The sequence below is a fragment of the Mesoplodon mirus genome (assembly GCF_964341445.2).
Source record: "Mesoplodon mirus genome assembly, chromosome: 18".
Classification (NCBI taxonomy): domain Eukaryota; kingdom Metazoa; phylum Chordata; class Mammalia; order Artiodactyla; family Ziphiidae; genus Mesoplodon; species Mesoplodon mirus.
Genome location: NC_138994.1, coordinates 53,998,183 through 54,009,886, shown reverse-complemented (window position 1 = coordinate 54,009,886; position 11,704 = coordinate 53,998,183). Strand labels below are relative to the sequence as shown.

At 52.3% G+C, this 11,704-nt stretch overlaps 2 protein-coding genes across 2 annotated transcripts; both read right to left on the bottom strand.

Moving 5' to 3' along the window:
• Positions 1-4,447: 4,447 nt before the first annotated feature.
• On the bottom strand, positions 4,448-6,156 carry SEBOX (SEBOX homeobox). Its single transcript, XM_082604262.1, has 3 exons — positions 6,094-6,156; positions 5,770-5,930; positions 4,448-5,597 (listed from the first exon to the last, which is right to left on the bottom strand). Exons 1-3 carry the CDS (start codon positions 6,122-6,124, stop codon positions 5,217-5,219), a joined length of 573 nt encoding a protein of 190 aa, XP_082460388.1. The 5' UTR covers positions 6,125-6,156; the 3' UTR covers positions 4,448-5,216.
• Positions 6,157-7,405: 1,249 nt separating this feature from the next.
• Positions 7,406-10,576, bottom strand: VTN (vitronectin). The gene is made up of 9 exons (XM_082605027.1): positions 10,473-10,576; positions 10,176-10,299; positions 9,963-10,082; positions 9,539-9,886; positions 9,322-9,461; positions 8,911-9,067; positions 8,592-8,744; positions 7,835-8,191; positions 7,406-7,603 (listed from the first exon to the last, which is right to left on the bottom strand). Exons 1-9 carry the CDS (start codon positions 10,485-10,487, stop codon positions 7,491-7,493), a joined length of 1,527 nt encoding a protein of 508 aa, XP_082461153.1. The 5' UTR covers positions 10,488-10,576; the 3' UTR covers positions 7,406-7,490.
• Between the last annotated feature and the right edge of the window lie 1,128 nt (positions 10,577-11,704).

Below are 11,704 nucleotides of genomic sequence, written 5' to 3'. Positions count from 1 at the left end.
TCCAGTGTATTCTTATTTCAAATCTCACGACAACACAAAAGCCCAAAGATGTCCATAGTTGTGAGAACTGGTCAGGGTCTGCTCCTAATGGTGGACTCTGTCTTTCTGTTTGTTCAGTGTATGAGCTCCCATGGTCTTCTTTTCCCCCAGGACACTATTCTGTTCTTAGAAATTATACACTCATTGGCTCAGTAGATGTTTCCTCTACAATATTGCCAATTTCTTGAATTACAGCAAGTCAGCCTCTCAGGGCAATATTCTGCATGAGACGGAGGGCTTAGGCCCTTCTGTTACACCTCAGATAACTTTGTTGAGAAATCTTAGGATTTCTGTTGTTGATTGGAAGAAATGTCAACTGAGAGAAAAAATGCAGGTGGCGTTTTACAGTGTTTCTAGCAACCCAGACTGTTTTAAGATTGAGTTAAAAAGCTACACCGAGTCACTCATTGCTCCTGATAAGCAAAGCCAAGCCAGATTTTTAGAATTCTTGTAGACATCATCCCTTCTCAAGTGACTGGGTCTTGCAAATGGAAAGAGCTTTAACCTTCAGACCAGTATCTATGCTATGTGCTTAAAAAATCTATTTGCGTTATTTGCTTTGGTCTGTATTCCATTCTCCACCTTTGACAATGAATATCTCTGGGGTATTGGGGCCGAGAACAGTAAGAAAAATGAGGGAAAAAATACACAGATTTTATCCTGAAAACATAGAACAGAGAACCAGGGACTTTCCTGATGGCGCAGTGGTTGGGAATCTGCCCTGCCAATGCAGGGGACACGGGTTCAAGCCCTGGTCTGGGAAAATCCCGCATGCCACAGAGTAACTAAGCCTGCGTACCACAACTACTGAGCCCACGTGCTGCAACTACTGAAGCCCATGTGCTTAGAGCCCGTGCTCTGCAACAAGAGAAACCACCGCAATAAGCCTGTGCAGCACAACAAAGGGTAGCCCCTGCTCACTGCAGCTAGAGAAAGCCGGCGCATAGCAACAAAGACCCCACACAGCCAAAAATACAAATAAACAACAGAGAACCACAGAATTTTTAAATGCCACAAAAACTTCGATTAATTTTCCCAACCAAGCAATTCACAAAGACACTGATATTCAGGAGGATCACCTGGCCTGTCCAAGGCCACAGAGCTTATTAGAGCCAAGACAAACCCCTGGCTCTTGGCTGTCATGTCACCATTCTCCACACTTAACACTATTCAGTCTCTTCCTAAAGTTAGAAAATTGGTCAAATGAAAGTACGTATGAAGTACTAACATGGAGTGGGAACTCCTCACCATGTGCTTAATAATTGTTAGCTCTTTTTTTCTCTTCTTGACCTTCAGGAGTCTGAAGTTGAAGTATTCATTGTGTCTGATGCAGTTCCTAATTTTCTATATTCTCTCTCCTTTCTTTTACTTCATACTTAGGGTGCTCGAGGAAAGAGTGGACAATACTGCCTATACTTTTGTGGGGTCACTATTAAGCTTTGGTGTTAGGGAGCCTGACAACTCATGTGCCATAAGACAGACTTGGGGATTAAATTGATCATCACTTTGCTCTTTGGCTTTAGTCAGTAATATAGAACCATCCTCCATTTCAACTCTTCTTAGAGAAAACATTTCACACACTGACCTAAAGATACCTGGAGAGTTCTGATGATCTACATCAGGGATCAGCAAAAAGAGGTATTTTAAAAATATGTAGGGACTTCCCTGCTGGCACAGTGGTTGGGAGTCTGCCTGCCAGTGCGGGGGACACGGGTTCGGGGCCTGGTCCCAGGGGATCCCACATGCCACGGAGCGGCTACGCCCATGCGCCACAACTACTGAGCCCGCATGCCTGGAGCCCGTGCTCGGCAACAGGACACCACAGTGAGAGGCCTGCGCACCACGGCGAGGAGTGGCCCCTGCTCGCCGCAGCTAGAGAGGGCCTGTGGGTAGCAACGAAGACCCAAGGCAGCCAAAAATAAATAAATAAATAATAAATCTATTTATTTTTAAAAAAATAAAAAATAAGTATCTAAAAAAAGCATACCAACAACCCTTTTAGAAAGCAATTTATCTCAGCCATAAAAAAGAATGAAATAATGCCATTTGCATCAACATGGATGGACCTAGAGATTATTATACTGGGTGAAGTAAGTTAGAGAAAGATATAATATCACTTATATGTGGAATCTAAAAAAATGATACAAATGAATTTATTTACAGAACAGAAACAGATTCCTAGACTTAGAAGACAAACTTATGGTTACCAAGGGGGAAAGAGTTGGGGGAGGGATAAATTAGGAGGTTGGGATTAACATATACACACTTCTATATATAAAATAGATAAATCAACAAGGACTTACTGTGTACCACAGGGAACTATACTCAATATCTTGTAATAACCTATAATGGAAAATAATCTGAAAAAGAATAGATATATCTATATGTATAACTGAATCACTTTGCTCTACACCTGAAACTAACACAACACTGTAAATCAACTATATTCCAGTATAAAATTAAAAAAAAATTTTAAAGCACCAAAACCAAATAAATAAAGTTCAATAGGATCCCCCTAAAAAATAAATAAAAATAAAAGCCACCCACACAAAAAAGTGATTTATCAATATCTGTAAGTGATGTTTGTAATACATGCCAGTGTTCATCTCAGAGTTATGTCTAATAATAAAATTCTATATTGGAGGGAACTCCCTGGCAGTCCAGTGGTTAGGACTCTGCATTTCCATTGCAGGGAGCATGGGTTTGATCCCTGGTTGGGGAACTAAGATCTTGCAAGCCGCGTGGTGCAGCCCAAAAAAAAAGGGGGAAAGATGAAATTTGGTAATTTATCAACTCCAGGGTGAGAAGGGTGAGAGGCGTTGAACTAGGCAGACATGAGCCTTCACTTCACAGGCAACATGGAGACATCATGATTAGGACTTGTTGCTCCGTGGGACTGGGTTCAATCCCTGGTTGGGGAACTAATATCTTGCAAGCTGAGTGGTGCGGCCAAAAAAAAAAAAATTCTATATCGGATTCAACTTAAAAATCAGCTATAAGATGATTAAGTAGATTATAGTAATAAATACATTTTAAAATAAAAATTATTATACAAAGATATTATTGTGCAAAATAAGTTGTTATACAACCCTGAAACATGAGAGGAAAAAAAAAAAAAGCTTATACTGAAGCTTTGTGGAGAGTCATGGCTGTACTTACCTCTGCTAAACTCCGTGGGCCGGGGTGCCAACATATCTTCAAGTTTTCACAGCCTCCATGTACCTGGATTCAGGTTGGAAGACTTCCAAATTTTAGATAAAGAGCAGGCCTTCTTTTTTTTTTTTTTTTTTTTTTTTTTGCCAAGCAGTTTGTGGGACCTTAGTTCCCCGACCAGGGATCGAACCTGGGCCTACAGCAGTGAAAGTGCCAAGTCCTAACCACTGGACCGCCAGGGAATTCCCATGGAACAGGGCTTCTTAAATAGCTTCTGACCAGGGCATCTTCTCAGGATGCCATTGGAGTCAATTTCCCACACAGTCCTCTTTCTTGGGATGGCATCCTTACCTGATCCCAGCCCCCTACTCACAAGCCAATAGGTTTCTGTGGCATTGAGTAATTTAGAGCTCCTTTATGGGCTGGCTTCTGGGACTAAAGCAGTCAAAGCCTTAGTGCCTGCTGAGGAAATGGCCATGGTGCAGGTGGCCTCCATCTGCAAGAGCAGAATGAGAAATAGGAATCAGGTGACCTGTCCTCTAGTTCTCATCCCAGAGAAGGGAACTCCGCTCTCAGCCCCAGTCACTCCCTCTGTCTCACTATACTATGCTTTCTCCAGCACAGTCTGGGTCCAGGGCTTCCCAGGGAGAAAGGGAAGTCTTTGGCAGGAGGCCAGAGGAGCAAGAAGTTTGGGAACTTCCCAGTTTCTCATGGCCCGCCGTAGGGAGAGTGAGCGGGAACTAGCGTGCATTGAGAGTTTTTACAACGTGCCACGCACCACGTGAAGCCCTTCACCTACGTTATTGCTTCTCGTTCCCAAAACAGAGAGGAGATGAATATTATCATCCCCATTTTTCGGGTTCATAGACTTTTGCAGAATTCCAAGACTACATAGCAGCCAGGATTTGAATCCAGCACAGACCAACGGCAGATCCCAAGAGTTTCTTTCTGAGGCAGAACAGCTCCAGAAGTGGAGGCAGCTGGAGTATCCTGGAACAAGTGGGACCAGGAGCAGGGGATGCAGCTGAGGCTCCCATCTCTCCAGGGTCTGTCAGCCAGAGCCCTAAGCCCTTCGATTAACTCTCCCTCTAACCAATCCCAGCAGAAGCCTGGATAATACCTCTCACCCAGAATCTGGGGGGAACCTGGCCCTATTTAGGGATTAGGTGATGGAGATAAATTTCAAAAGCAAACGCCCCCCCCCCACGTCGTCCCAATTCATTTGCAGCACACAACAATCCAGATTAAGGTACAGAGTTTGGGTTTTATTTGGAGATTAGTTGGTATTACAGATGACAGTGATATCAAAACCCAATGCTACCACATGCACCACACCCACCCCATCCTGAATCTGTCAGGTTGTCTCTGCAGCCCCAGGTCAGAGGGCAGCCAATCTGATATTTGTGAAAATTAAATCAACGTAAGCCCTGCGTTCCTATTTCTACTTTATTACTTTAATATCACTCCCTCTTCAGATCCATGGTTCTGATTAATTCGTCCAGGTGGCAGGAGGACAGGAGAGGGGGCCCTGAACTGTAAAAGGATTGATCCCTGCAGTCTAAAATTAGGCTAAGCACTCTCCTAGCTCACTTGACAGTCAGTTAGGTAATAGCCTGAAGGGCCCTTGGGTGAGGGGCAGCTGCCCATTCTCCTTTAGAGGGAGGACGTGTTGTCAGCTGGGATGAGAAGAATTGGGGACCAGGCCTGGCAGGAGAAGTGGGAAACATGGGCTCCTACCTCATCCCTCTGTCAGGTACCTCCTGCCGAGATGATGGGCAGGTGTCCCTGGAGGGGCAGGGTGCTGGGTAGCAGAAGCCAGGCCCTTGTCACTCCATAGCACCCGCATCTAGGCTGGCCTGGAGGACAGCAGAAGAGAGGGATCCCTGAGCTAAACTTTCTTCCCATAAGAGAAGCCCCTTGTGTAAAAGGAGAGGGCAGGGGATCCACCTCTGGTGTGTTCAGTCTTAAGGGGCAGGATGGGCTACGGGAGCCAGAGGAAGGGACTTGCAAGTTCTAGACCTAGATTAGGAGTGGTCCAGGTTGGTGACAATGGCCGAGGCATAGATGAGGTCAGACAGGCTGCCCAGTGAGGTCTGGGGAGTAGCTCGCTCTGAAGAGACGTGGACCCCGGAAGCCCCAGCTGGTCCCCACGGGGCTGTAGCTTTAGCCCCTACCCAGCCCTGCCCTGAACCCAAGCCAGGAGCTGGACAGGAGGCATGTCGACACACAGAGGCACACTGAGCTGTGCTGTTGGAGGGTGGAGGCTGGCTAAGGGTGCGGGGCTCCCAGGACTGCTGGATGGTGTCCGGAAGAGAAAGGGATCTCTGGGGAGGCTCGGGCCTGGGACTTAGGCCTCCTGGCTTCCTATTCTTGATTCTCTTGGCTCTGCGGTTCTGGAACCACACCTGGTAAGGAAAGAAGGAGTCTCTCTGGTGCCAGCATCCCCTCCCCCCAGGTACAAGGAAAACAGAACCTGGAGGCAGGATATCCAGAGAGAAGGGACTGTGAGTCAAGCTTAGAAATCTGCTGTGTGAGAGCACCCCGACCCTGAGGAGGGGCGAGGGGGTCACAGCTCACCTGTATCTTGGCCTCAGGAAGGCAGGTGACCCGGGCCAGGTGCTCACGGGTGCCGATGTCGGGGTAAGGCCGTGCTGCAAACACCCGCTCCAACTCCAGCAGCTGTCCTCTGCTGAAGGTAGTCCTCTTTCTCCGGTGGGGACCCAACCCACTGGCATGGCCTGCAGGCCAGGACGGGGTTCAAGTCAGGACTCCTTGCAAGAGCCTCCACTGCAGCATCAAAGCCAACAGACCCTGAAGCCCCTACTCCCCACCCCTCTTTAACCTTCCCCATCATACCTTCCCCACATCCTTGCCCTGCCCACCCTTTCCCCACCAGATCACCTGCAGGGGACGCGTCCACTGGGCTGGCCATGGGGCCGGCACAGTTAGGAGCCCGATGGCCATGCCAAGGCTGTGCCCACACCGCTCCCCTCAGCGTGGAGTTTTATCCTGCTCAGAAGGCTGGCCCCGCCTCCAGGAGGCGGGAGGTTTAGCCTCCAGCTCGAGGAGGGCTGAGAAGCCCCGGAGGAAAAGGGGGCTTGCAGGGGTATGGGTGAGGCAACCCTGTTCCTCTGGGGCTTCACAAAAGAAGCTGGCCCCAGCCCGCCTCCTCAAAGCTCAAACTCTGGCAGTCTGTGTCCGAAATCCTGTACTTTGTGAAAATCCTCCCAGGGCTCCGTCCAGGAAGCCAACGAGATCCCTCTCTAGATGCTCCTCCTGGGGCTCTGGTGCTGGCTGCCTTGGGGGAGAGTGGGTGGAGTCCTATCCCACAACTGAGGATGGGGCTGGGGAAGCTGGACAGGATAAGAAGCTGGACAGCAGATGAGTGGCAGCCACCCTCCCCTCAGCAGGGCTGGGAGCAGATGTCGCCACCAGATCACCCTCAGTTCTGCTTTAGAGCTTTGCCTGCACCTAGCCCTTTGTCCCTGTCCCTTCAAGAGCCCAGATGGACTTCCTACAGTCCGGGAACTTGGAACCAGAGGAGGTTCCACAAGTACCTTTGAGGGGTTTTGAGAAAGATGTTTGTTTTTACAGTGTACTCATCGTTTGGAAGTCTTCTGGGCCACTTTTCTAAGAGAAATAGGTGCATTTGAATTTCCTTTCAGTTCCTGCCCTTCCCGTCTCTCCTGCCTCAGGGCTCTGTACCCCAGACCCAAGACAGAGACCTCAAAGGCCCATTATCATAGGGATAGGTTGGGGGGAGCACAGTGACCGCTTCCTCAGGGACCCAAGGGTCTGAGGTAACAGCATTTCAGGTCCAGGATGGGCAGAAAAGCTGAGCTGGGACCCTCCACCTCCTGCCCCCCTGCCCCTTCCAAGACCACGGTCAGTGACAAGAGGCAAAACAAACCCAGGGCTGGGTAGGGTAGCTTGGTGACTCCTGTCATCCTTAGAGGGGTCCAAGCTCCTGCTAAGCTGCTGGTGGGTTGCTGGGGGCTGCTCCGTGTGCGAGGAAGGCTTGCTCTCATGAGGCTCTCCCAACCCACAGCTTTTCTGGCTCATGGAGAGGGCCTGAGCCCAACACAGGTGGACACAAAGAAGCATCTTCTCTGTCCCCTCCCCCAAGTCACCCTGACTGCCCAAGTCCCCCTCCTTTACCCAGGCAGATCCCTGCCTCCTGCCTGTCCACCCCAGTCCGGACAGTAGTCTTAAACTCAGGGCCAAGGGATCTTTATTGAGCTGGGAGGAGGATGTTGGAGGAGGGAGCAGCAGAGGCCCAGCTGTTTGGACTCGGACTTCTACTCGTGGGCAGGGACTGGGCAGCCCAGCCAGTACTGGGCGATGGAGCGTGGGTAGGGAGGGATCACAGCATCCACTCGCCGCGTGCGAAGGTTCACTCGGTAGTACTTGTCTGGAAGAGAGTTTGGGAGAGGGTGCGTGAGACCCTGCCTGGCCCTGCCCATCCTGCCCTAAGAAGACCTGGGTCTCTCCCGGAAGGGTAAGTGAACATCCGCAATGCACCAGAGGACTCCCGGCCTGGCATTTTGGAGTCACCACTCAAGGGCTGTGTTCAACCCATGGGGACTAGGGACAGCAGGGATGACCCAGCTAGACCAGCTACAGGGCTGGCAAGGGCTCCCACCTCCTGAGAAGAAGTAGACGCTCTGGGTGGGCTCACAGTTGGCAGGCACAAGCCAGTCCATGTCGTAGTCATCATAGTTATAGTCTCCCAGGCCTATCTCCTCACTGGAGAACCAGGACAGCCAGGTGGAACGAGATTGCCGGTAGGGGTTCTGGCTGCGTCTGCGGCCGTGGCCACGGCCACGGCCACGGCGTGAGCGGTAGCGTTTACGATTGCGACGCACAGACTTGGTCATCTTGGTCCGAGAGGAGCGGGGAGCTGAGCCTGAGATGTAGATGTGGCCAGCCATGGCCGCATCCACTTGTCCAGGCAAACCACGCCAGTCCTGGCTGATGAGCCTGGGCTTTCCAGCACCACCTGTGGCAAGGAAGGGGTTAATGGGGAGCCTTGGAGGTCAAGGATGGGCTATGCCTTGTCCAAGGACACACAGCAAGTTAATGGCAGAGCCCAGCATCCCAGCCTTCCCACTACCTTATCAATACGCTTTCCCCTGGCCTCCCTCCACCATATCCCTCCCCGGTTGCCTCAGCTACAGCTCCTCCTTCTACTGGCTGTGCTAGGCAAAGTCCAAGGTGTGGGGTCCGGGTGGAGGCAAGCCTCCCCTACAAAGGTCAACAGAAGCAAAGTCTGCCCTGAGCAAACAGCTTTTGACTGATAGATGCACAGTCACAGCCCCTCAGGCCAGCTCAGCCTTACCTCTACCCTGGGGGATGCCAGCCCTCTGGATGGGGAAGCAAGACTTGCCCTCCCTCCGTACCAGAGGAGCTGCCCCAGAAGAGAAGTCTGAAGATGTCCTCCCAGCTGTCCCGCTGCATCAGGGCAAAGTGTTCAAACACGGCCGACTGGGAGCTGCCATCGCACTCCTCTTGCCTGGGCTGCTGCTGGAACTCATACTCCCAGTACTGTTTCCCTGGGGAAGGGTGGCCATGAGCAAGACTGGAAAGCCCAGAGGCTGTGGAAGTTAGGAGCTCCTGGCAAGGGGGGTGGGGATAACCTGAGGCCTGTCGCCAGTGAAGTTTAAAGAAGAACATGACTGCTGCAGCGTGTGCGCACCCTCCCTGCCACCTCCCGAGTACCCTTGAAGAAGTAGACCCGCTCCCGGCCACTGTAGCTGTGAGCAGGGAGGGCCAAGGCTGCGTCCACGTTGTCCGGAATGCCCTCGAAGCCTTCAGAGATGTTGCGGGGGAAATCGGGGTCCAGGACACCATCCTCAAAGCGCCAGTACCGACTGCCCTAAGGGGTCGGGAAGGAGGGTGAGGAGGCAGTTGGCTGTGCACAGAGGCAGAGTCCCCGCCCAAGGCGGCAGCCCTAGTTCCAGGCTTGTCACCCAGGACCTGGAGACTTGGGCTTTTGGGTCCCCATAGAGCCCCAGTCAGGGACCACAGGCCAGAATCCAGCCTTTTTGCCCACTTTGATCCCGGGCACAGCAGCCCTCAACCTCTGCCTAGATACGCTCGACCCTGACCCACAGCCCGTGGGCCTGGCACCTTGAAGAGGTAGGTCTTCCCCTGACAGTTGATGCGGGTGAAGGCAGCATCAATGGGACCCTCGATGCCCCAGACATCGCGGATGAGCTTGGGGTACCCAGGCCTCACTGCCTTTTCATCCAGCTCATAGCAGTAGAGCCCTAGAGGGAGGGAGGCTGTGTGAGGGAGGATGCTCCTGGGGCAGACCCCTACCCCCATAACCTGCCCCTCGAGTCACCTCGGAAGGCAAAGAGGGAACCATTCTTGAGGTCGGTGAAGGCATCAAAGGGCTTCCCACTGCACTGCTCTTCCTCTGCTGGGGACTCGGAGATCCCTAGATTACCAGGCTCGGGCCTGAGGGGCCCCACCTCAGGCTCTGAGGCCCCCCACCCAGGTCCTGGGGCTTCTTCCTCAGGGTTCAGAACAGGTGCCTGCTCAGAAGTCTCTTCAGGCTGGGCCTGCCAGACAAAGGTCTGGGTGGGGCTCTCTGGCGGTGCCTGGACGCTGGTATTGGATCTGGTCTCCTCGCGGTAGTCATGGAAGCTGTACTCGTCTTCTGGCAGAATGAATACATCCCCACGAGTCACTGCAGGCAGGGAGGGTGGTAGTGAGTCTCCAGCTGCAGAGGGGACCCCAGGCCCGCCCAGCCACTCTGAATGCACCTTGGGGCTTGCACTCGACCACGTAGTCGGAGCAGCAGCTCTGGTAGTAAGAGCAGAGCTCGTCACACTGACACTTCCTGTCGGCGTTGAAGCCCTCAATGCAGCGGCCCTTGCACGACTCTGTGGGGAGGGGGTATCAGTTGGCACGGCCAAGCCCAGACCACCCTTGCCCACCCTACCTTGACCCAAATGGCCACCAACACCCTCCGGCACCTTGGTCAGCCAGAACAACCCACGCCAGCAGGGCCAGCATCAGAAGGGGCCTTGGGGATGCCATGGCAGGTCCTCCAGCCTCGAGCCTGGTGAAGTAGGTTCTCTGCGGTCTCTGCTCTGATGCCTGAGGAAGGGACGGAGTGGCAAGACAACCAGAGAAGAGGAGCTGCCTTTTCTACTGCTCTGTTTGCTCAACCCCCAGCCCAGCCCCCAGTGCCCCAACCCCAGAGGCTGTTGCAGCAGAGGGTCATGTTCCTGGAACTCCGGGCCTGGGAGAGCTGTGAACAGGATCCTTACCAAGCTCAGGGGCATCTCCGAAGAGCACTAGCACAGTGAATCTGGAGGGCGGAAAGAAGGCCCACTCTGCCGCTCACGGGCTGTGGGACCTTGGGCAAACTGCTCTACCTGCCTTAGCTCTCTTTTTGGCAAAATGAGACTCATCATACTTGACTCACAGGGTGTTGGGAGCTAAAGCAGACAAAATGCCCAGCTCCTGGAGTAGCTCCAACTTCATTCTCCATTAGTGGTTATTGACCTGTGATCTGTTTGATCAGGCACATCCCTGGCTGGATGGTTCACCCACCCCTTGTGTATTTAGGGCAGTGAAAGAGGGGGTAGGAGCTGGGGACATTTTTTTTATCATAAAAGAACAAAGTTTCATTTCTGGGTTCATCTCCAGGGTGCACTGATGTCCCCAAGCTGGTCTTCACAGCACGGTAAGTTGGGTGAATATTAACCCTTTGGACTGGATGTGATTCCTGAGCCTTCCACTAATTTACTGCTTCTCAGCAGGCCACTCCCTGTCCCCACCCTCATCCTCCCCCATCGGTAACAAGTGGCCCAGTTCCCCACACTTTTAGGCTCCAGTGAGAAACAGGATCCCTCTACCTAGAAAATGCTCACTGGCACACAACGCCTGCTGTTGTGCCCACTTTCAGGGGTTCACATACCTCTGGAAGTCCTCCCACCACCTGGAGGGAGTGATCCTCAGAGATTCCGATGCTTTTTTTCTGTTCTATAATCAGAGGGGAGTGTGACTTTGGAGAATCTTCTCCATGGACCTCAGTCGGTTCGGGTGTTAAATGGGAGCCGTAATTGCTACCTCGTAGGCATGATGTGAGACTTAATTGAGAAACAGGCATAAAGTGTCTCAGAATTGCTATTATGATTGCATTAACCACTAGTAGGGCAAAGGCACACTCAACCGTGTTGCCCTCACATTCCAGTGTCATCCCAGTGTCTCCAACGTAAAACCGAAGCAGTCCTTCCGCCTCCCACCTCCTTCCCCTACAACCAGTTAGAGGGGGCAGGGGACGTGACTAGGGGAAGAGGCCTGGCCAGCGTGTGGGCGTAGCTGGAGAAGACTTGGGGGTGGGGCTACGCAGGCGGCAGGGGAGGAGCCCCTCGAGACCGAGAGGCGGGGCGTGGCTCCCTGACCACAGCTTCTCAGGGGCGGGGCTGCTGCAGAGCATCTCTGCGAACCTAGCCGGAACTGGAACCGCTCTTTGTTCTGGTTGCTGCTTTCTAGA

Excerpts from the sequence above, each read along its gene's own strand:
- VTN (XM_082605027.1), bottom strand. Across the intron at positions 9,068-9,321 it reads GGAAGACCTACCTCTTCAAG|GGCAGTCGGTACTGGCGCTT; the intron begins GTGCCAGGCCCA and ends CCGACCCCTTAG. Across the intron at positions 8,745-8,910 it reads GCGGGTCTACTTCTTCAAGG|GGAAACAGTACTGGGAGTAT; the intron begins GTACTCGGGAGG and ends ACCCTTCCCCAG.
- SEBOX (XM_082604262.1), bottom strand. The coding sequence starts at position 6,124 with ATGGCCAGCCCAGTGGACGCGTCCCCTGCAG. Across the intron at positions 5,931-6,093 it reads AGTGGACGCGTCCCCTGCAG|GCCATGCCAGTGGGTTGGGT; the intron begins GTGATCTGGTGG and ends CCTGGCCTGCAG. Across the intron at positions 5,598-5,769 it reads TTCCTGAGGCCAAGATACAG|GTGTGGTTCCAGAACCGCAG; the intron begins GTGAGCTGTGAC and ends TTTCCTTACCAG.